Source organism: Fopius arisanus, unplaced genomic scaffold (assembly GCF_000806365.1).
Source record: "Fopius arisanus strain USDA-PBARC FA_bdor unplaced genomic scaffold, ASM80636v1 scaffold00001, whole genome shotgun sequence".
NCBI classification, from domain to species: Eukaryota; Metazoa; Arthropoda; class Insecta; order Hymenoptera; family Braconidae; genus Fopius; species Fopius arisanus.
Window position 1 is genome coordinate 2,530,551 of NW_011887740.1, and position 20,443 is coordinate 2,550,993.

General features: G+C 40.7%; 4 protein-coding genes across 5 annotated transcripts; 1 reads left to right on the forward strand and 3 right to left on the reverse strand.

The window, feature by feature from the left end:
• Positions 1–61: 61 nt before the first annotated feature.
• mRpL2 (mitochondrial ribosomal protein L2) lies at positions 62–1,293 on the reverse strand. Its single transcript, XM_011316367.1, has 2 exons — positions 1,028–1,293; positions 62–884 (listed from the first exon to the last, which is right to left on the reverse strand). Exons 1-2 carry the CDS (start codon positions 1,266–1,268, stop codon positions 130–132), a joined length of 996 nt encoding a protein of 331 aa, XP_011314669.1. The 5' UTR covers positions 1,269–1,293; the 3' UTR covers positions 62–129.
• A 1,108-nt stretch (positions 1,294–2,401) lies between these two features.
• slmb (beta-transducin repeat containing E3 ubiquitin protein ligase slmb) lies at positions 2,402–9,645 on the reverse strand. Its single transcript, XM_011316381.1, has 8 exons — positions 8,904–9,645; positions 6,805–7,051; positions 5,217–5,860; positions 4,236–4,609; positions 3,791–3,869; positions 3,282–3,462; positions 3,157–3,204; positions 2,402–3,059 (listed from the first exon to the last, which is right to left on the reverse strand). The coding sequence occupies exons 1-7, from the start codon at positions 8,955–8,957 to the stop codon at positions 3,194–3,196; spliced, it is 1,590 nt and encodes a 529-aa protein (XP_011314683.1). The 5' UTR covers positions 8,958–9,645; the 3' UTR covers positions 2,402–3,059; positions 3,157–3,193.
• Positions 9,646–9,864: 219 nt separating this feature from the next.
• On the reverse strand, positions 9,865–11,405 carry LOC105273769 (phosphatidate phosphatase PPAPDC1B). Its single transcript, XM_011316393.1, has 6 exons — positions 11,183–11,405; positions 11,009–11,114; positions 10,754–10,901; positions 10,559–10,687; positions 10,233–10,403; positions 9,865–10,160 (listed from the first exon to the last, which is right to left on the reverse strand). Exons 1-6 carry the CDS (start codon positions 11,269–11,271, stop codon positions 9,991–9,993), a joined length of 813 nt encoding a protein of 270 aa, XP_011314695.1. The 5' UTR covers positions 11,272–11,405; the 3' UTR covers positions 9,865–9,990.
• Positions 11,406–11,643: 238 nt separating this feature from the next.
• Positions 11,644–20,282, forward strand: msps (msps cytoskeleton-associated protein 5). Of its 2 annotated transcripts, XM_011316406.1 has the most exons (5): positions 11,644–12,097; positions 12,489–12,554; positions 12,742–17,066; positions 17,357–17,533; positions 18,026–20,282. In XM_011316406.1, exons 2-5 carry the CDS (start codon positions 12,498–12,500, stop codon positions 19,467–19,469), a joined length of 6,003 nt encoding a protein of 2,000 aa, XP_011314708.1. In that variant the 5' UTR covers positions 11,644–12,097; positions 12,489–12,497; the 3' UTR covers positions 19,470–20,282. The 2 variants fall into 2 exon arrangements, with proteins under 2 accessions (XP_011314708.1, XP_011314716.1); XM_011316414.1 differs by lacking the exon at positions 17,357–17,533.
• The last annotated feature ends 161 nt before the right edge of the window (positions 20,283–20,443 follow it).

Below are 20,443 nucleotides of genomic sequence, written 5' to 3' on the forward strand. Positions count from 1 at the left end.
GAGGCGCACACTGGCCGTTCATGGTGAAATGTTTGTCATTAACAAATAAAAACGTCAAGAGTGTCAACGAAAAATCCTTTACTCAAATGATCTTAACAAATCTTCCCAGATTCTTCCATTGCTTTTAAATTACCACGGTCTGAGCTCTTCCTTATAGATCTTAATTGGCACCGAGGGTTTCCTGATGCAATCCAGATTAGTATTGAAAGCGGAATGAGTGAGGCGTTCTTCTTTAACGAAGACTATCTGGCCATCAGGGTCGTAGTATTTAATGGGACGAGGTGGTTTTATTTTCCTACCGAAACGACCAGTTTTCCTCTGCCAGAGACCACTCCTGGGTCGATTTCCCAGTTCTCTGTTCTTCTGGGCACTGCCAATGGGCGTTTCCCCATGGAGAATATTAGACACTCGTCCCACACAAGCGAGACATGTGTGGAAAAGACTGACAAGTCTCTTGCTGGGCAGCTGAACAATTACACGATCATGGCCATCCTTTCGGATGATCGTGCCTGAGGTACCAGCAGCGTTGATCAAGGTTCCCCCCTTTTCTGGGTACTTCTCAATGTTATAAACATTGGTGCCTACTGAAAGCGCCCCCAGGGGATAAGCATCACCCTCGAATGCTCGCACTGGTATTCGTGGAATTGCCCGAGATGTCTTGATTATCTGGCCTGGCTTCATATTCTCAGAGGCCAGGTAATACTTTATCTCCGAACCATGACCCACTAGGGCTATGTTAGCTGTCCTGCACCCGTCCTCCAATATTTCCAGGACTCGTTCTTCCTTTGGGGGGACATTTATGTCAGTTGGACCATCACGCTTCCATTGTATCCAGTGGTATTTGTGCTTTATTCCACCACCAATACCCTTTGCCACGACTCTACCTGGTTCATAAAATGTAGTTGTATATTCACTGTGTTCGCAAATAATTCATAAATTATCGTGAAAATCCATGTCATTCATTCGCCGGATGTCTGCGTAACGATTTATGTCGTGGAATCGAGAATATTGACAAATAAAGATTTACCAGTGATGGGGTCCCTCCCGGCGAGATTCGTAACCTCCAAGGGCTCCACTGTGTATTCATCTTTGAAATGAACGAATCTGCGATATGCTTTTCCATTAATCCCTGGTTTTGGTTTTTCAATAAGTCTCCAGGACTTCGTCCCTCGAGACTGCTGTACTTGACAGATTGCTGGCGAATTCAAGAGAAATAAGTCCGAAAGGTTCTTGGTGAAGATATTACGCAGCACAGTGCACATCGCCATGTTTTTTCCGACTGGAAAAATTCCAATTCTGTCGGTAAAACAACAAATCTACAAGTGCTTTGAAAAAGAGTTCTTTTACTCATAACAGCCGTCCGCGCACAAGTAATTAAATTCAACTGTAATTATGATTTCCCAATTAAATGGATTTTTTAGTGAAAATTCTGAGTTTATTATCATAACCGCACAATACAGGGAGGTGAGGATATTTATTGTATAACGAAAATGTTTATAACATTTGGGAAAAAATACGAAATGAATACGTATTCTCGCTTCAATGATTGTTAATTAAGAATGAGATATCGAATGAATCCAATTGAACGCATGATCATTATATTTCAGAATACATGTCACTTACGTCTACAATCAACTATCATCCTCCTCACATTTGCAATTTTTCCAAAATTTCAAAGCTTCCAAAATGTATTCAATAATTTAAACGTTGCTCTTTAATAATTTAGTTTCGATTAATTAATGAATGAGTAGAATTGACAATTCCTTGGAATTGGTAGTGTGATGTCAAGTTTATCGATTGCACGAATAGAGTTTTAATCGAGTGAAATTATTGATTGACTATGGCAGGGGGTAAAATGAGAGTGAAACGATGATGATGAAAAATATTAAATCACTTAATGTGATATTATGTGCTTATGTGTCATGATTGACTAAAATTAATTCCCTCTGCAGATTTTCACAGCTTGCATTTACCATAACTGCCCTAAAACTTTACAATTTCGTAGTTTTTTTTTAAATAACGAAGAATGTACAATTACCTAAGCAAAATTCGTAAATCACCGTTTTTTCATCAACTTTGTGGAGAAATTATTGATTATTATAAAATTGATGAAAAAATTAAAAAATTGAAATTACCCTATATTTTTTTTACAAACTCCCTATTACTCATTTTGAATTATTCAATTGAATCTCTGGAATTTTCACTCATTGAATTCAGCCACAATGTTAAACACAGAAAAACCATTCAGATGTGACAGTAATTAGCAATGCATTGCTAGACAAATTGGCAATATTACGTTTTAATGAACTTCAATTGAATTTTTAAAAGTTCATCCCCTTTACAATCACCAGAATGATCATTCATACACAATAAGTACTCCAAGAACAAACATTTCACAGGATTTTTCGCAATTCATCTTTGTTTATCATTTTTGACTATAAATTAATTACATAAAAAATGTTTCTTTCTTATTTATGTTATAACTTACTATAATACATCTACTATCATTAAGTGCCAGCTCATCTCAAAATTCATCATCAATAATTTTTTTTTCTTATTTTCTATTCAATTATTCCCTTGAAATATCTAGTCCATTTATGTTATTACAATTCTGTGGCGTCACTGTTCTCAAGTCTTCTATGATTCTCGTCGTTTTATCAGTTTCAATTTTCTCATTCACCCTTCAACAGCAGCTGTAGGAAAATGGTCGGTCAACTTCTCACGTGTCATAGAGCGCAGAAGAATTTTCCAAAAATAAGTAAGTGAATCCTTTTTAATTAAGACAACTCAAATTGTCGTGCATCCATAGGATGCGTGAATACCCACTTTTTGCCTTTTATCTCTTTTTTTGCCTTATTTGTTACACTTTTTTTCATTAATCTTTTGGTGATGTAGGTTTTTAGCTCTTCTACTTCTCTTCCAACAGCTCTGGAGCAATTTGGTTGTGATGAATTCTATCTTCTTGCTGAGACGCTTCCAGTGCACACTTACAACTCGTATTGTTACAATCCTTTCATACGCATCCGTGAACACATTGAATTCACGCACTAACCATTTATCTGCGGAGAATAATCACAGAATAAATAACTTTCAATTGCGGTGTCAGTGAAGAAGTAAGACAAGAGCAACTCGTAATTTTAATTTTCATTGACTTACAGGTGTATCACAATAGAGGAATTTTTATTTTGATACGTCACTCGAACGCTGAAAAATCGATAAAACAAAATAATGAAAATTGGATAAGCCAAATATCCAACAGTCAAATCAATCGGAATACTCACGAGAAGGAGATCTGGTGTCGACTTGGCTGGGAACTGTCGTGGGTACAACCTGTGAATTTCCCTCAGTTCCCTTGGAGTCGTTGCAGTTGAGGAAATCCCATATGAGTATCGTGTCGTCGTGAGACGAAGAGACAATCTGAAACTCGTCGAACTGCAAGCGGAAGACCCGTCCAGTGTGCTCCTGATATTGAAGAAAAAGAGAATAAAAAATTAGAGGATAAGCATCACTGAAACTGAATTAGGAATTTTCCCGGATTTTTTTTACTGCCGAAAAAGAAAATTCACTGGGGAAAATTAAAGCCACATTCCATGATCTCTCTAAATAAATCAATCAAATTAGATATACAAAATCAAAACGAAATCTCCTATTGATCTTTCCCATTTCCCATTTCTGATTACTTAATGGTCTGCAGTAAAAATTGTGCAAGAACCAAAATGGCTTCATTTATTGGCTTCAGTAATTTTCACGTCGAAGAGGGGGAAATTCATTTATACAATTCAATATCTACCACCAGTGTTCGCAGGCAGAGAGTACTGGCAAGTGCTCGAGGATCCAGTGCTGCCACCAAGTCCCACACCTTAATTTTCCTGCAAGTCATCAATAAATCAATAACAATTCAAATAACTCCATTAAATCAGTAACAAAGTGGTAGAGAGAAAGAGTGAGATAATTCAAACTTTACAAATCCTTTAAATATCGATTGACCTGAAAAACTATGGATTTTAGGAAGAAATACCAAAAGATCTTTTTTTTTTAAAATTCCATGAACTGAAAAAAAGTTCTTTGGAGGTCTCTCCTCGAATCCGTAGATTTCGAGATAAATCGATAATTCATGAAAAATATAATATTTGATTTATCGCACTTTAGCACTGGACTCTTGCGAATAATTCGTAGTATATTCACGAGAATGATAGAATCAATGAAAACCGAAAATAATAAATAGTATAGCCCACCCATCGTAAGCCCCGCTAACAATGTGCTTCCTATCGAATCTGATACACCGTACAAGCTCCTCGTGTCCCTCGAGTACCCGTAAACACGCACCGCACTCAACGTCCCACAGTCTTATTGTATTATCGCTGCTACCACTAACCACCAAACGATCTCTGTATTGTAAACACGCAATACCACGTTTATGTCCATTTAGAGTTCGGACGAATTCACAGCTCGAGGTGTTCCATACTTTAATTGTTCTATCACCACTCGCTGATACGATGTATTTTTCATCGAAATCAACGACATTAACAGCAGCACGATGGCCAACTAGAACACGACGGAGGGCAATTTCGGTTTGTGAGGTCATATCCCAAACGGCTATTGAACGATCCTGCAAGCAAAATAAAAATACGTTATCCTGAGGCTGTCACATTTTCTTCCACTATTTTATCCAAATTAATTCACTTAATTGGTAATTTGGTAATCAAATTATCCGTCCAAACATTATTGTTAGTGGAATTATGCAAGTAGACTTGTTATTCAATTTCACATGTAATCAATTATTATTTTTATGTATAAAGAAAAATAAATACAAGTTCATGATTATTGCATTGCAAGGAAAACATAAAAATGAAGTTCAACTGTTGGGGATATATATCACAGTTTTCAACAGATTTAGGTTTCAAAACTTTTTTCAGTGCAATCAATCTCAAGTTCTACTTGATTGGGTTTTATGAAGGTCAGGTGCATGCACCATTACTTAAAATAATTGATTGAACCGTTTTTCGTACGGTTTCAATGCCCTTGAGCTCAATTTTTTATTCATCTGGAAATTTCCTATCATTCCCTCAGAGTTATCGTTCCTAATGGATGAAGGAATTGAAATTCATACTGATTTATCATTATCTGAGTTGGAGTTCTGGATTTATAGTCAGCACTTATTATGTCTCGCTTGAAAGTAATCGATTACTGCAAGTAAAAAAAAAATAATGACATACCTTGGAACACGTAACCATCATCCCATTGTTAAATCTGAGATGCAGTACTGCTTCACAATGGTGAATCAGTGTGTTAACCATTTCCCCAGTATTGGCATCCCAGACTCTAACAGTACTATCCGACGATCCAGATATAATGACCTTATCGTCGTACTGTAGACAGAGTACCGAGCCAGTGTGGCCCGTTAACACCTTGATACACTGCAATGAATTTCTGTCCCATATTTTGATGGTATTGTCCCTCAACCCAGACACGATCTTCTGATCGTCGTATTGGAGGCAGTAGACACCCTTTGAATTTTCACTACGACAGTTGATTTTCTGCAGCTTGTGATTACCCATTCGCCAATTGTTATCGATACTGTCGATGTCCTTCATTATTGTGGGAAAGAGATTTCTGTAGAAGGTGTGATTCGGATGATTCTCCCCTGGACGTGGCTTGAAGAGATACTGTATCCATCCTCTTCTCTCAGCGAGACCCCGCCAAACTGAATCCGTTCGCACTTTACGCTCGATCAATTTTTTCCACAGCATTCCCTCACTTATAACTCTGTACCATTCTTTGCAGACGAGCTCGGCTGAGTATAACGATTCGGCATCCAAGTACGAGAGAATACTCTCGGCTGCGTGATCCAAACCTTTTTCTGTGTCACCATGAATACAGTTAGCATTTTTTCTCGGGGAATAATACGAAAGAGAGAAAGCAACAGTATAACCCGTTCAAAGGGTATATGTACTCAAACAATTCATGGTTAGAATTTAATGCAACAAAGTATTCCCTTGCCAATTAAAACGAGCGTGAAATCATGAGTGCTTGTATACTTAAAACACGAATTTCATCGAAAGAACTGCCTCTTGAAAACATTTCGTTTTATCTTTGTAGAGCAAAGTGAAATCTCCGCGATATGTCTTCGTAAAAAGGTTGGGCCGTTTCCTCTACTTTTGAAGATAGTGATAAAAAATTAATTCAACTGAGTTCAATATCCCAGAATCCAAGAGAACTGATGAAATTCTTATGATTTTTTTTTCGTGGACCTCACTTTACACCTCAGAAGAAAGTTTCTTTCCATCATCTGAGTCTGAAAATTGGGAGAGACCTTGCTGTTTCCACTTGACTACTCAATTTCCCTTTGCAATGGGTTCATGTTGACAATCTCAGGCCTGAAGGGAGACGATTACTTTTTCACGGATAAGAACATTTACGAAGAAGAAAAACGTTTTAATTGAAAATTTCAACTACTTACAACATTCAATACTTGAAAAAAAAGAGAAACAAATAATCAATCTCTATAAATGCAACTCAACCGATTATAATTCTTTCGTGCAAGCTCTAGAGCTTTTATAAAGTGTATTTTTCCACATTTTCCTCAGAAAAAACCAATTAATTACAATAAAGTTTTCCCCCCAACCTCCCCTGCTTCTCAGACCGACTCTCCTAAAAACCCTCCACCCTCGAAAAGCCCTGAGACATTAATCAAAATCTGTCCCTGTAAATAGAAAATGAGCTCATCCCATTTTCCGAGACAGCCGAATACAAAATGGGATGAATAATTCAAGAAATAGGGTGTACATCACCCTACAAACTCACTGGGTAGCAAAGAGATGAAGTCCCTCTGAAGCATAGGCTTGAGGAAGGTGTTAATGTGTCCATGCTGATAATGACACATCTTGGCGAGGAGTTGCTCGACGAAATGCACTTGCTCGGGTTCGCTCCATCTCTCGAAGTACTTCATACACATTTCCCGCTCCTGTGTGTACTGAGTTGTAAGTGCAAGTGCCTGTGATGTTGCCTCTTTCTTCCGAACCCCCGTGTCATAGAGTATCGTCATTGGGTACTGGAAAAAAAAAATCAAGGCAGACGAAAAATGGTGAGTTGCCGAATATGAAAACTCCCACACCGTGTGACTCCCTTCACCGAAGGATGATACCAGCCACCGACAATAGTGCACTGAAGGTGGATAGCTTAGTGAAAGGCGAACAATTATTCTTGGGATCGTCCTTCTGGCCTCTTAGCAACACTCAATGACCGAGGCCTCTCATTTCAAAAGCAATAGAAGCCTAGAGTTCCCCGTCGAAGGCTACAACCGGAGTAGGGAGGGCCCGAACGACACAACTGGACGATACTGAACTGGCGGGGGGTTCTTGACCTCTCAGGTGAACCAACAAGAGACCAACAAACATCAAAACCTGTATATTCAGTTCATTTTTTTGATAACGATTTGCCTATATTCCGGCCTGTGAATAATTCTACTTCACCTAATCCTCAGTTTATTTCTTTGTAAATGTAATCATTCCAATAAGTCTTTACCAGTCATTACAATTTTTCGGAGAACCAACAAAAAATACCGCTGTACCCGGAGATAAATGGTCGATGCAACTGACTGCTAATACATTGAAAAAATATGAAGCATTTGAATCGTTTGTAGAAAGTGCAGAAAAAAACTAAATACCCTGCGCATATCATTCTGATCGATGAGTAATTTAATGAGTTTTAAGCAAAACTTTTTATGGAATCGTGAAAGAGTGACCATTGGATGCCAATGAATTATAGCTTGCGGTTATTTACTGTTGCCTGCAATTGAGAATCTCTTCGGATGAGAAAATGAATACTGTAGTTAAAAACTGGGTAATTGAAATTTCACAATTTTCATTGTTCATTGTTCGGTATTTTTTTGGTTATCTCTGATTTTTTCGATTGCACGACATTATTGACCTGAGATTATACGCCGGGATAAAAAAATCCATATCAGTGATAATTTTATTTTTTCTCCATTCCCCCTAATTTCAATGAAAACATAAAAAATAAATGGGTTTAATTAGTTTTCCATCGGTTCTCTGATTTCAATGTCAACGAAAGAAATCCTCATTCTTCTCTTGACGGTTCCATTCAACATCGTACAATTCTCCATTCATGAGCAATTTCCGAGATTTAAATAAACCCGAATAATTGAAGCCCCAATGGCAACAAGCCCCACCTCACGAAGTTGCCTCGAAAAGAAACAAATAAGTCCTGACCCAGATGAGGATCTTTTTTCGTTATGATTTTGACCTAGCGGTATCACGAGCCTAGCGGGAGATGGAGATTTCATCATCACCCAAGAGTTTTGTTTTTAAACCTGCATATGCACTCTCCCACAGCCACCTCGCTAATACTGTTACTCTGAATTTTTCTCAATAGTCAGTTACCCGAGTAATTAACGCATTTCAACTAATGAGAAATGTGTTGCTGCCATGAAAATAAATCGGAGTGAGTCAATATCGTAACAAATGCGAATAAAGGAAATGAGCTCGACAATCTCCCTCCCCTTGTACTCGATGTTGACACTGATATCAGGTCATTAGCAACTCTAACCCGTGAACAACGAAATGTCGGCTAAATAACAACTAAATAACAATAAAATCACAACGAAATAACCCCCTCGACGCAATTTCAAAGGAAAAAAATCAATAAATAGTGAGTCCCCCATACGGAGGATAATATTGTGAGTGAAACAAGGGGAGAGAGTGAGAGAAGAGAATATAGGAGATACAGAGAATCGAATGAGGGAGAAGATTATTCTACTGAGCCGACTTGGATTCCCTTCATTTGCGATAACTGCATAAGATGGCGGTTGTCCTCGTAAGATGGGACTATCGAAAATTAACACAATTTATTCAATTTATCCAGTTATTCGTTGAGGTTATTACCTGCAGGTTGGTATTTGTGTCATCAATGATCTTGTCTGTCTCCATGTTGATCATTTCTCGAGCAGTAAAGCTCTCTGGGGGGTCTTTGTACCCTCGATGGCCTGCGCGCGGGCCAAAGACGTCCCAAAGGATTTAACTATTTATCGAGGATATTTTATTCAGCCAGGAGCGTTCATTTATTTAATATTCCAGGTGTAGATCACTGATTATTTTTCACTGGCACATGCACGTATTCACCACTTCACTGTCGAATGATTCAGGGAATGATTTGGTAATATTCATGTGGTTTCGGCGTTCTTGTTATCTCTTTGTTGTATTGTTTTTTTTTATTTATTTATTCTTGTGGACTATTGGTTGGTGCTCGCTCGGTGCGAGGGACGACGCTTACGGAGCTTCGAGGTATCGCCATGAACAGGAAGTCGATCCAGCATTTCACCCAACACAACGAGTTCCCGAATAACTACTTACCATTTGACAAAAAACAGAGTGAATTCTCCAATGGAGGTGTGGGTTTTGAGCTTTTTGAGGGGAGTTTCGGCCACTTTTGGAAGGCTCACTTTGTATTGAACAGGAATTTATCACGACTTGGCGGTATTGTTTAACTGTGGGGGATATTTGTTAAACAACAGAGGTCTAGGAGACACTGAGGCACATTTGACACGCATCTGTCCGTTGAAAAGAGCCCTGGCAGACTCACAACTCACCGCTTTCAGACATTGCCAACCGACATTTTCATTGGCTTTTTGTAGTTCCCGCGCAGCCCTCTGAGGGCGTTACACGCTGCGGATAAATTGGCGGGTAATTATGAACATGGGGTGTATTCTCTCGGGTCGATTTATTACGCCGGAAGGAATATTCACCAAATTAATTACAGAACTGATTATCTGTTCATCGAAAATGCAAGCGATTCTGAAAATTTGCCGAAATTTTCCTAGAAAAATAATTCTACAGTTCAATTTACTCGGATAGTGATGTTTCGATTTTATTGTTGTACGGAACCAATTCACAATGATATTTCTTCAACAGACATTCATTTTCTAAATCAATGGAAAAAATGGTGTATCAGTCTTAGACGTTTTAGTTTTTATCAGATCCACTTGATATCGCCCTCACGTTTCTCCTTTTTCAGATCAGGTTCCCCCTGTTTCAGCAATATCGAATAGGGTTTATGGCACATGTGATGGTCTAGTGGGGGGTAATAATGTCTATAACACAAATACGTGACGAGGAATCCGAGGGAGGAACCCACTGCAACATCTGTTATGGGGAAAATAAATATTACTGTCAATTGAGATTGATGAATTGATGGGAATAGTGCGAAGCACGTGCCTTGCCAGTGGTGGTGGTAATCGCAGGTACGACTCAGGGCGATTCCAAGAGCAAATCCCAGTGGAAAGATGAATGCGCAGAGCTTCCACGCGTGACTTTTGCCAGTCGTTCCAAATGTCCTGAATTTTCCGGCTAAATATAGAGCTATAAAGCCTAAACTTGCAAATGCAACTGAAAAAAAGTGATAATAAAAATATCTTCAGAAGATCAAAGTGATTTTAATAGTGAAGTGACTGACTAAAATTGGTTTTCCAAAATATTCAGCACTTCACTATTGACTCAAAAGTTCAATATTTAAGCTACAATAAGTAAAGGTGGAGCTTTACATGAGGAATGTCCACTTGGGAATGATTTTCTCCCATCTCTTATTTCGACTGGATTCCCCGTGCACAGGAAATCACTGTTGCCCTGACCATCTGGGAAGCAACGCCAGAAAAAGTCTGGCCTCGGTCTTCCTGCAATTCATATCGAAATGAATCGTTTTTCATGATGAAATTTACGTTTTTGGACGACCAACCTACCAACTATAAGCTTAATCATGTCGGTGATGACTCCATTTAAACCTAGTGCTAACGATACTGTCAGCGATCCTTCATAGAGATCTGCTCTTTCTCCGGTCTTGAAAAACCATAATGTGATGACTACAAAAGGTGTGATAAACACAAGTGGCTGGAAGGATAAAATAATTAAACATTGCATGATACTATTCCCATAAAATTTAGAATGGAATAGCAGAAACCTAGACTCCGTGATTATATGAGAATTAATGATTTTACCCAGAGGAATGATGTGGGAACGTATGAGTCCGTCTTTGGATTTCTGTAGAGCCACAGTTCGTCATCGTGAATTTTCCTGACGAAGGGCTCGGCCTTTTCCAGCGTCCTAATGAATATAAATAAATAAATCACACTAGTCGCAAGCAATTTTCTAGTTGATTTTTAATGACGTACACAAATAATACTGCCAGAACGACTCTCAGAAATATGTCGAACCATAATTCAATCGATATGCTCACACCACGCAGTCCAGTCATCATCATCCATTTAAAAGTACACGCACTTCCTCATCCGTACACGAAATTAAAAAACCCACATTCGAAGGTGTTTACAGAGATATAAAAATTGTTTATTTAAGGATTCGCTTGACAAGTTGGAGATAACTTGTGTCAATTGGAATTTTACCTGCGTGCCACCTTCGTTTTAACGAAAAATCCAAAGCGGAAAGATTAAGCCATCGATAACACAGAATTATCGCATTCCCAGAAATATGTTATTTTGATAAGGATAAGGATAATTTTGGATGAAACGAGGATAAATTCGCAAACTCAAGGTGTTGCGATTGTTGAGAATTGAACAATGGAATTTGAATTTTCACCGGTAACGTAGAAATTAATTATTGTTTAACTCCACGAAGAAAGGGGATTTTTTAAATAAAAAATTCGAAGATCTGGCGATTTTAATTGTTGGTAACGGAAAACAATGATTTCATCATTGCATGGAACAAAGTTATATTTAAAAGAAGCCAATAATTTCAACAGAGCGCAATGTTACATGCACCGCCATCTGCAATTGCATCAGGAACGCCAAAAAAGTAGTGACTGTCCTGTCTTGAATCGTTGAGACCCTGGTTTGACAGTTATAAATAATAGTGAGAAGCTCCACTATTTGAAAATCCAGGAGACCGTCTAGGAGAAGTTAATGGCTGCCGAACGTCGTTATCGACGTGCACTGTAACTCTCTCATTGCGACTTTTGTAGAAAGACATTTTTTTTTTCAAATTGAGATACCGGTGTGTGAACGTTAATGAAAGACAGACTGGAGGGCGTGAAAAAACAGCACTTCGTTATCGTCAACAGGCATCACTAGGTAAATTTCATGTTCTTCTAAAATTCCTTGCGTGGTTAAATCCCCTTCAACATACACAGTATTTTCCAACTCCCACTCGAAATCTTCTTATTTGGTGCGGTTTTGCACATTTGACTTTGACTCACTCGTCAAATGCATCATGTAGTTGCGCGGGTATTGATTTCACCGCCCTCGTCATTGTCATTGCTTTTGTTATTTATCTCATTACGTACCTCGATTCTCGTGTAAATAATACTCGGGATTACAGGGTATGGAGGTGAACTGAAAGGTAGAGTAACTCGAATAATTGTCAAAGTTCTGGAGAAAGAGATATCAGAACCCTTTATATTGGGGCAATTTATTTTGTTTACTTACCACATTTGTTTATTTATGTAGTCATTCATTGTTACAGAGACGCATAATGGAAGAAGAGACTGAGTTCACTAAATTGCCACTCGAGGACCGGGTGGTCCATAAGGTAAACTGTTGCATATTGGATTTCAATTTGCATAGAAGATATTAAAAATTTGGAGACGTAATTGTGTGCCAATAAGACAAGATTATTAGAGGGAATTACATGACTTTCTTTCTTGACAGTTTGCACTCTCCATTCAATGGATCTAATACCTTCTGAGTCCTAAAAAATGATAATCTTCCTATTTCAGTCATGGAAGGCTCGAGTGCACGGTTACGAGGAATGCACCAAGAAATTCGGTTGCATCGACGACGAAAAGTCCCCCGAATGGAATAAATTCCTCGGTTTGATAAAAAAATTCGTAGTGGACAGCAATGCAGCTGCCCAGGAGAAGGGTATGGAGGCTGCTTTGGTATACGTAGAGAACGCAGCATGTGCAGGCAAAGCTGTGGGTGAAGTGATGTCAGGAATCGTAAACAAGTGCATAGCAGCCCCCAAAGCGAAGACAAGAGATCTTGCAGTTCAGTTGAGTCTGATGTTTATGGAGATTGAGAAGCACGAGACTGTCCAAGAGGAGTTACTGAAAGGAACCGAGGCAAAGTATCCAAAAATCGTAGCAGCATGTATAAACACACTGACCCTGAGTCTGCGAGAATTCGGCCCCAAAGTCATCAATGTAAAGCCCCTGGTGAAGAAGATTGCAGGCTTCTTGGAGGACCGTGACAAAGCAGTCCGTGAAGAAGGGAAAACCCTCGTCATAGAGATCTACCGATGGATCGGAGCTCCAATAAAGCAACAATTGAATTCCCTGAAGCCAGTGCAACTCACAGAACTCGAGGCAGAATTCTCAAAACTGGGGGATGACAAAGCTCAACCAAATCGTTATCTGAGGTCTCAAAAACCCAAAGAAATATGTGTCTCAGAGACAGGGGGAGGTGATGGTGAAGGCGAAGAGAATGAAGAGGACGAGGAGGACGGAGGTGGTGGCAATGACATCGATCCCTACGATCTCCTTGATCCAGTCGACATTCTCTCAAAACTCCCCAAAGACTTCTACGAGAAACTGGAAGCTAAAAAATGGCAGGAGCGTAAAGAAGCGCTCGAGGCCCTGGAGGCACTCCTGAAAAGTCCAAAACTAGAGAGTGGAGACTATGGAGAGCTCGTTCGAGTTCTGAAGAAGATTGTCAGCAAGGATTCCAACGTGGTAGTGGTGACCCTAGCTGGAAAGGGACTTGCAGGCCTTGCCTCAGGATTGAAAAAAAAATTCCAACCGTATGCATGCGCCTGTCTACCTGCACTTCTAGAAAAATTTAAAGAGAAAAAACCGACAGTCGTTGCCGTCCTCCGAGAGGCTGTTGACGCTATTTTCCTCAGTATCACCATCGAGGCAATTCTCGAGGATTCCATAGCAGCACTGGAGAACAAGAATCCAGCTGTCAAAGCCGAGACATCTGCCTTCCTGGCCAGGTGTTTTTCAAGAACTCCTCCACCCAGTTTAACAAAAAAACTCTTGAAAGCCTATAGTGGTGCCCTTCTTAAGACCCTCAACGAGTCAGATCCAACAGTTCGTGACAATTCAGCCGAAGCTTTAGGCACAATTCTCAAACTCGTCGGCGAGAAGGCAATGACGCCTTTCCTCGGTGATATAGATAATCTCAAGATGGCGAAAATTAAGGAGTGCGCGGAGAAGGCTGTGATAGTCGTAAAGATTTCGGGACCGAAGAAGTCAGAGCGTCCGACGACAGCTCCAGCTAAAATCGAGTCATCTTCCTCAGGGGCTGCATCCAAGGCAAAACGAGCCAACACAACAACCACCAAAAAATCAGCCCCCGGAGTGAAGAAACCGGCTGGGCCTGGGGGAGCTGCTAATGGGAAGAAACCAGCAGCGTCTAAAATACTCCAGCAGGAGAAGGATTTACCAAGCGAACTAGTCGATGAAATTGCAGCAGAGACACTACCCCCTGAGATACTTTCAGGGCTGGTCGATGCCAATTGGAAAACTCGATTGCAAGCTGTTGAGCAGTTGTCAGATTTTATCAAACAAAAGGAGCCCGTGGAAATTCCCACCCAAGTCATCGTGAGGACCCTAGGGAAGAAGCCAGGTTTCAAGGACACGAATTTCCAAGTGCTGAAGCAACGATTAGAAGTTGTGAAAATTTTAGCTGAGGGCTACACCTTCTCAGTCACCACCTCCGGCTACTGCATTATGGACATCACTGAAAAATTGGGGGACGCGAAAAACAATTCGGTGGCTGCTGACGCCCTTTCAGCCATCGCTGAGGCCACTAGCTTCGAGCACGTGGCCAATGAGGCCATCGGCTTCGCCTTCAATCAGAAAAATCCCAAGGTCCAGCAGGAGACCCTCCTCTGGCTTTCCAATGGTCTCCTCGAGTTCGGTTGCACAGCTAATGTCAAAGTCATGATGGACAGTATTAAAAAGGGAGTAACTGCTACAAATCCCAGTGTACGTACGTCAGCGATTACCCTGGTGGGGACGTTGCATTTGTTCATGGGGAAAAGTGTCCTGATGTTCTTCGAGAGTGAGAAATCAGCGTTGAAGCAGCAAATAGAGCAGGAGTGTGAAAAGAGGAGTGGTGAGGTGCCACCAGCACCCACACGAGGACCTAAATCAAAAGTCAAATCAAAAGCAGCCAATGGAAAAGCTGTCAATGATGTCGAGGATGATGATAACTACGGTGATGACAATGGCCCCTCAGACCTGAATGATTTGCTTCCTCGAGTCGATATCTCCAGTCAGATCACTGAGGCACTCATTGCAGAATTGGGAGACAAAAACTGGAAGGTGAGGAATGAAGGGCTGATGAAAGTCAGCAGCATCCTGAATGACGCTAAATTCATAAAGGGATCGATCGGGGAATTGCCGAGGGCCTTGGCGCCTCGATTGACTGACAGCAACACCAAGATCGCTCAGGCTGTCCTCGGGATCTGTGAGAAATTGGCGATCGCCATGGGATCGCCAGTTAAACAACACATTCGTGCACTCTTTCCAGGATTCATTCAGTGCCTCGGAGACTCCAAGAACTGGATTCGAACAGCTGCCATTACCTGCATCAACACCTGGGGGGACCAGTGTGGATACAAAGAATTTTTCGATGGGGAAATCATTGGGGATGCTCTGAAGGCAGGATCCCCTGCCCTCAGAGCTGAACTGTGGAATTGGCTTGCTCAGAAGCTCCCACTCATTCCAGTTAAGCAGATATCGAAGGAAGAACTCATGGCGTGCTTACCACATCTCTACTCTAATCTCGAGGATCGTAACTCAGACGTGAGAAAAAATGCCCAGGAGGCAGTTCTTGGGTTTATGATCCATTTGTCGTACGACGGAATGGTCAGACAGACTGAGAAGCTCAAACCCAGCTCCAAGAGTGGGGTAATTGCGAGCTTGGACAAGGCGAGGCCAAACCTGCCGATGAAGCCGTTGCCCTCGAAGAAGGCCCCTGAAGAGTCACAAAAGACTGTCAAGAGTGGTGGAGCTATGAAAGCCGCTGGGAAAACAATAGTTAAACCCAAGTCTGGAAATGCTTCAAAGCAGAACAGTGCGAGAAAGAAGGAGGAAGATGTCGACACGAGTCCACTCCTCGCGATAAATAATCTGAAGCACCAGAGAGTCATCGACGAGCAGAAACTCAAGGTTCTCAAGTGGAACTTCACAACCCCCAGGGAGGAGTTCGTGGAGTTACTCAAGGAGCTGATGGGCTCTGCTGGAGTCAACAAGTCCCTCATTGCAAATATGTTTCACGCTGACTTCAGGTACCATCTGAAGGCCATTGAAACACTGACAGAGGACCTCCAGGATAACAGCAAAGCCCTGGTGTCGAACCTCGATTTGATCCTCAAGTGGCTGACTCTCAGGTTCTTCGATACGAACACCTCGGTGCTGATGAAGGGTCTGGATTATCTGCAAACTGTTTTCAATCTTCTCATTCAAGATCAGTACCACATGCTGGAGAATGAAGCTGCCTCGTTCATTCCTTACCTCATCATCAAGATTGGGGACCCCAAAGATGCTGTCAGAAATGGTGTTCGGGCCCTTTTTAAGCAGATTGCTCTGGTTTATCCTGTTAGCAAGCTATTCTCGTACGTTATGGAAGGCCTCAAGTCTAAGAATGCGAGGCAAAGAACTGAGTGTCTTGATCAGTTGAGCTCGTTGATCGAGAATTATGGGGTGACTATCTGCCAGCCATCTCCTTCTGCTGCACTCAGGGAAATTGCCAAGCAGATTGCCGATCGCGATAATTCCGTGAGAAATGCTGCACTCAACTGCATCGTTCAGGCGTATTTTCTCGAGGGAGAACGTGTATACAAACTCATTGGTCAGATCTCCGAGAAGGACATGTCTTTACTTGAGGAAAGGATTAAACGTGCGGGCAAAAATCGCCCACTGAAATCTGCTTCTTCAAACAGAATTTCCTCGGCTCCCTCTGGAATTCATCACGCTGTCGCGGCCCCGACCCCTGCCAATGCTGGGGGCAACGCTGATGAGAGTGGACCTGACGATGATATTGATAATGAAGACGACGTCCAGGACGATCTGATCGAATCACCTGAAGAGAGGTAATAAAGGGCAGGGGCTTTGTGCGCCTGTGGATTTTTTAAAGTTTATAAGAATTTTTTTGAAATTTTATAAATTTAAATTTAATAAGAATACATATAATCAAAGGCTTGATCTCAAATTAATTTACAATCTATTGAATCGTCTAACCAATTCTTTGATATATTACATATTTCAAATATTTGATAACTATCAGAAAAACTTAATTGATAAAGAAACGGTGGTGATTGATGCCAATTCATGAGCTCATGCTTTGCTTCATTACACAATTCCCTGCGGAATTCACTTACAGGCATGTAGAACAAAGTACAGAGATTAGCGTCAGCAATGAAGATAGAGTGGAGGAGAGACCCAACTACACTGTTAAATCACCAATTTTGGTGAACGATGGTAAAGTGACGATTGATGAGAATGATCCAGAGAACCGTGGAACTATCGATGTCAATGCCAATCGTGACTCTGAGAAGACGTTTGTGCTAATATTTTTTTATTTTGTATTTATCTTGGGGTAATTCGGTAGTGAAGGGTGGGATGAGAGGTATCAAGATAGGTTCGAAACCGGTTTTTGATTAGTGTTCTGGAACTCGGGGAAGGTGCAATTCTAATTAGGAATTAGGAATTAGGTTTTATTAAAAGGAGATATTTGCGGAAATTTCTTTTTTTTTTTTTTTATGGATAATATAAAATCTTAAAAATTAATTTGAATTCAATATTCAAATTGAAGATACATTCAAAAACAGTTTCTAACCGCCAACGGACACGTCTCATTTTACACTTCACTATTAACCTGGTGCAGGTAATGTGTGTCATTTACTTCATCTGTAAGAGTCTATCCACCAACGAAGATAATTCAGCATGAGAACTCCACGAGCTCCCAAAACGTGTTCAACTCATCTCTGTGTGCACTTGAAAGCCTGCAAATCATTGGTGAAACTGTTCTAATCGGTTATTTAATTTTCAGATACACCTCTCCAATATCCAAGTCGAAGGTGTCCGGCCCCTTCGGCCTGGATATGGACTTCTTGAAGAAACTGGAGGAGAATGCCCCAGCGCGCTGGAAAATCCCCCAGCTAACTGACCTGAACTGGGATCCAAACGAGACAGTGAATACCCTGAATCACCCTCCTGCAAACGTCATCCCTATTACCTCTCCCAGGATCATCACAACGCGATCATCCCTAGTCTCCCCAGTGAGCACACCAGTGAGCAAAGAAGACAGTCTGGAGCGTAGCATAATCGCCATGACAAACACTGAGTTATCAGCAGCCATACTAGCAATGAACACAATGGAAGCCATCATAAAGTCCCCTCAAGCCTCAATGATGCAGTCAAAAGAGGACAAGTTCATCCACGCCATCAACATGCAGCTGAAGATGCTGCAGACGTACCCCACGGTGGACGATCCGGAAGTAGCCAAAGGTTTCAGAATAGCTTTCGTCGTGACCCTGAGCTTCTACGACACAGGATTCCTCGGTAAAAATGTCTCCCTCCAGGAGCTCAAAGAGCTGGTCCACCAGATGCTGATTTTACTGGCAGAAAACAAATTATCTCACTTGAGTCAAGCCGATGCCTACATCCGAGTCGTCAACAGTATTGTCGTCAAAACAATCGATCACTCAAATCACACGACCATAATGTGCGTACTGATAAAACTTCTCCACTCCTGCGCCGAGAGTAAAGTCGCCCCAAAATATGAGGAACTCGTGATGAAGTGTCTCTGGAAGATCGTTAAGACAATGCCCAACTGGGTAGGCGATCTAGATTACGATACAATTCTCCTTGAGGTCCATCACTTCTTCAAGGACTACCCCTCCTCGTGGTGGAAGAAACGCAGCTCTGACATGCCCCTCAGGACCATCAAAACAGTACTCCACAGCATAACAAAAATCAAAGGTGCATCTATCCTCAATCATCTCACCAAGATCAATAATACCCATGAGTCTGAGCTCAAGAACTATCTGAATCGCCTCCTGGAGACTGTTAAGCCCGATGATATCAACTCTGGAACAAGAACCATCACAAAGCAGAAGCACCTGTCGAAGGTGACACATGCACAGCTGTCGGAGATATTTAAGAAAATTGGGTCGAAGCATCATACTCAGGAGGGACTGGCTCAGCTCTATGACTTCAAGCTCCAGCACCCTGAGGCTGATGTCCAGCCATTTCTCGTCAAGTCCCACCAATTCTTCCAGGATTTTATCGAGCAGGGGCTCAGAGATATCGATCAAGCCAGGAGGAATCAGAACGTTAATCTGCAGGGCAATCAGTATGAAAGTCCTATACATGCACCAGTAAGCATTACTGAGGAGAGGGCCTCCATGGATCCTCTGCAGAGGCTCGAAAAACTCAGGGCCCTCGAGGCTAAGTACCACGCCAATGCCCCCAGTCATTCAAACCCAACGTGAATCCAAACGCAGTTTGTGATTCAAAGATTTTAAGGGATTTATTTAGGTGAGATCATTGCTTTGTACATAGACATTCTCACTACTTTGTCTCTCTATTGTCTGCTCGTTGAACTGATATTTAAATTGATTGTTCATTGATTTTTTATTGACTCCGAAGATAGGATTATTGTGCCCGTTACTTTATATCATTTGGTTATTTATAATTTTCTTATTTGCGTTATCGGGGTTTGACTGTGACGATTCGGTAATTTTTTCTAAGAAATGAGGAATTGTATTGAACGAAGAGGTGTCTGTGTACTCGGTGATTCTCCAGTGATTTGGATAAGATAATGTAAACGTTAGATTTGATTAGTATGTATAGTTGACCCTAAATGATATATTGATATTATTGGAGTATAAACAGTGTCCCAGTGTTATATCACCAATCAAATTCATATTTATGCTTAATTTTAAACTAGAAATTTTCAATGGGGTTTCATTTGAATGGAGAGAAGGAGGAGAGTGTCCACATTGTAAGTTTCCTCCTCTTCTTTGTAGTTATTACAGTATTTTTTTACAAGCAACTTCATGTTAGATTCTTATGTCGTCTTAGCAAGTTCAGTAATTGTGGGTTACTTGTTTTTTCATTAATCTATTTCTTTTACGTAAAACAATGGAACAAAGCTGGACTTGAATGTTAACGCCGTTGATAATAAGTTTAATTAATGGTAGATTAATTGATTTGAATCTTTTGAATCTCGAGAATAAAGAGGAAAAACAATAATGTATACTATTCAATTTATTCGACCAAATATATCAACTCTTTCATGATTATTCGTTCTTTTGTCGCCTCTTTTGTGTCCTTTCTTCTACCGTTTCGCTTAGCATTTTTCTAGAAAAAAATAGTGGACTCTATCGCGGATAAATTGATATTTTTCTAAAATTTAATTAATTAATTAACCCTTAATCAAGTCCAACTAACCTTTAACCAAATC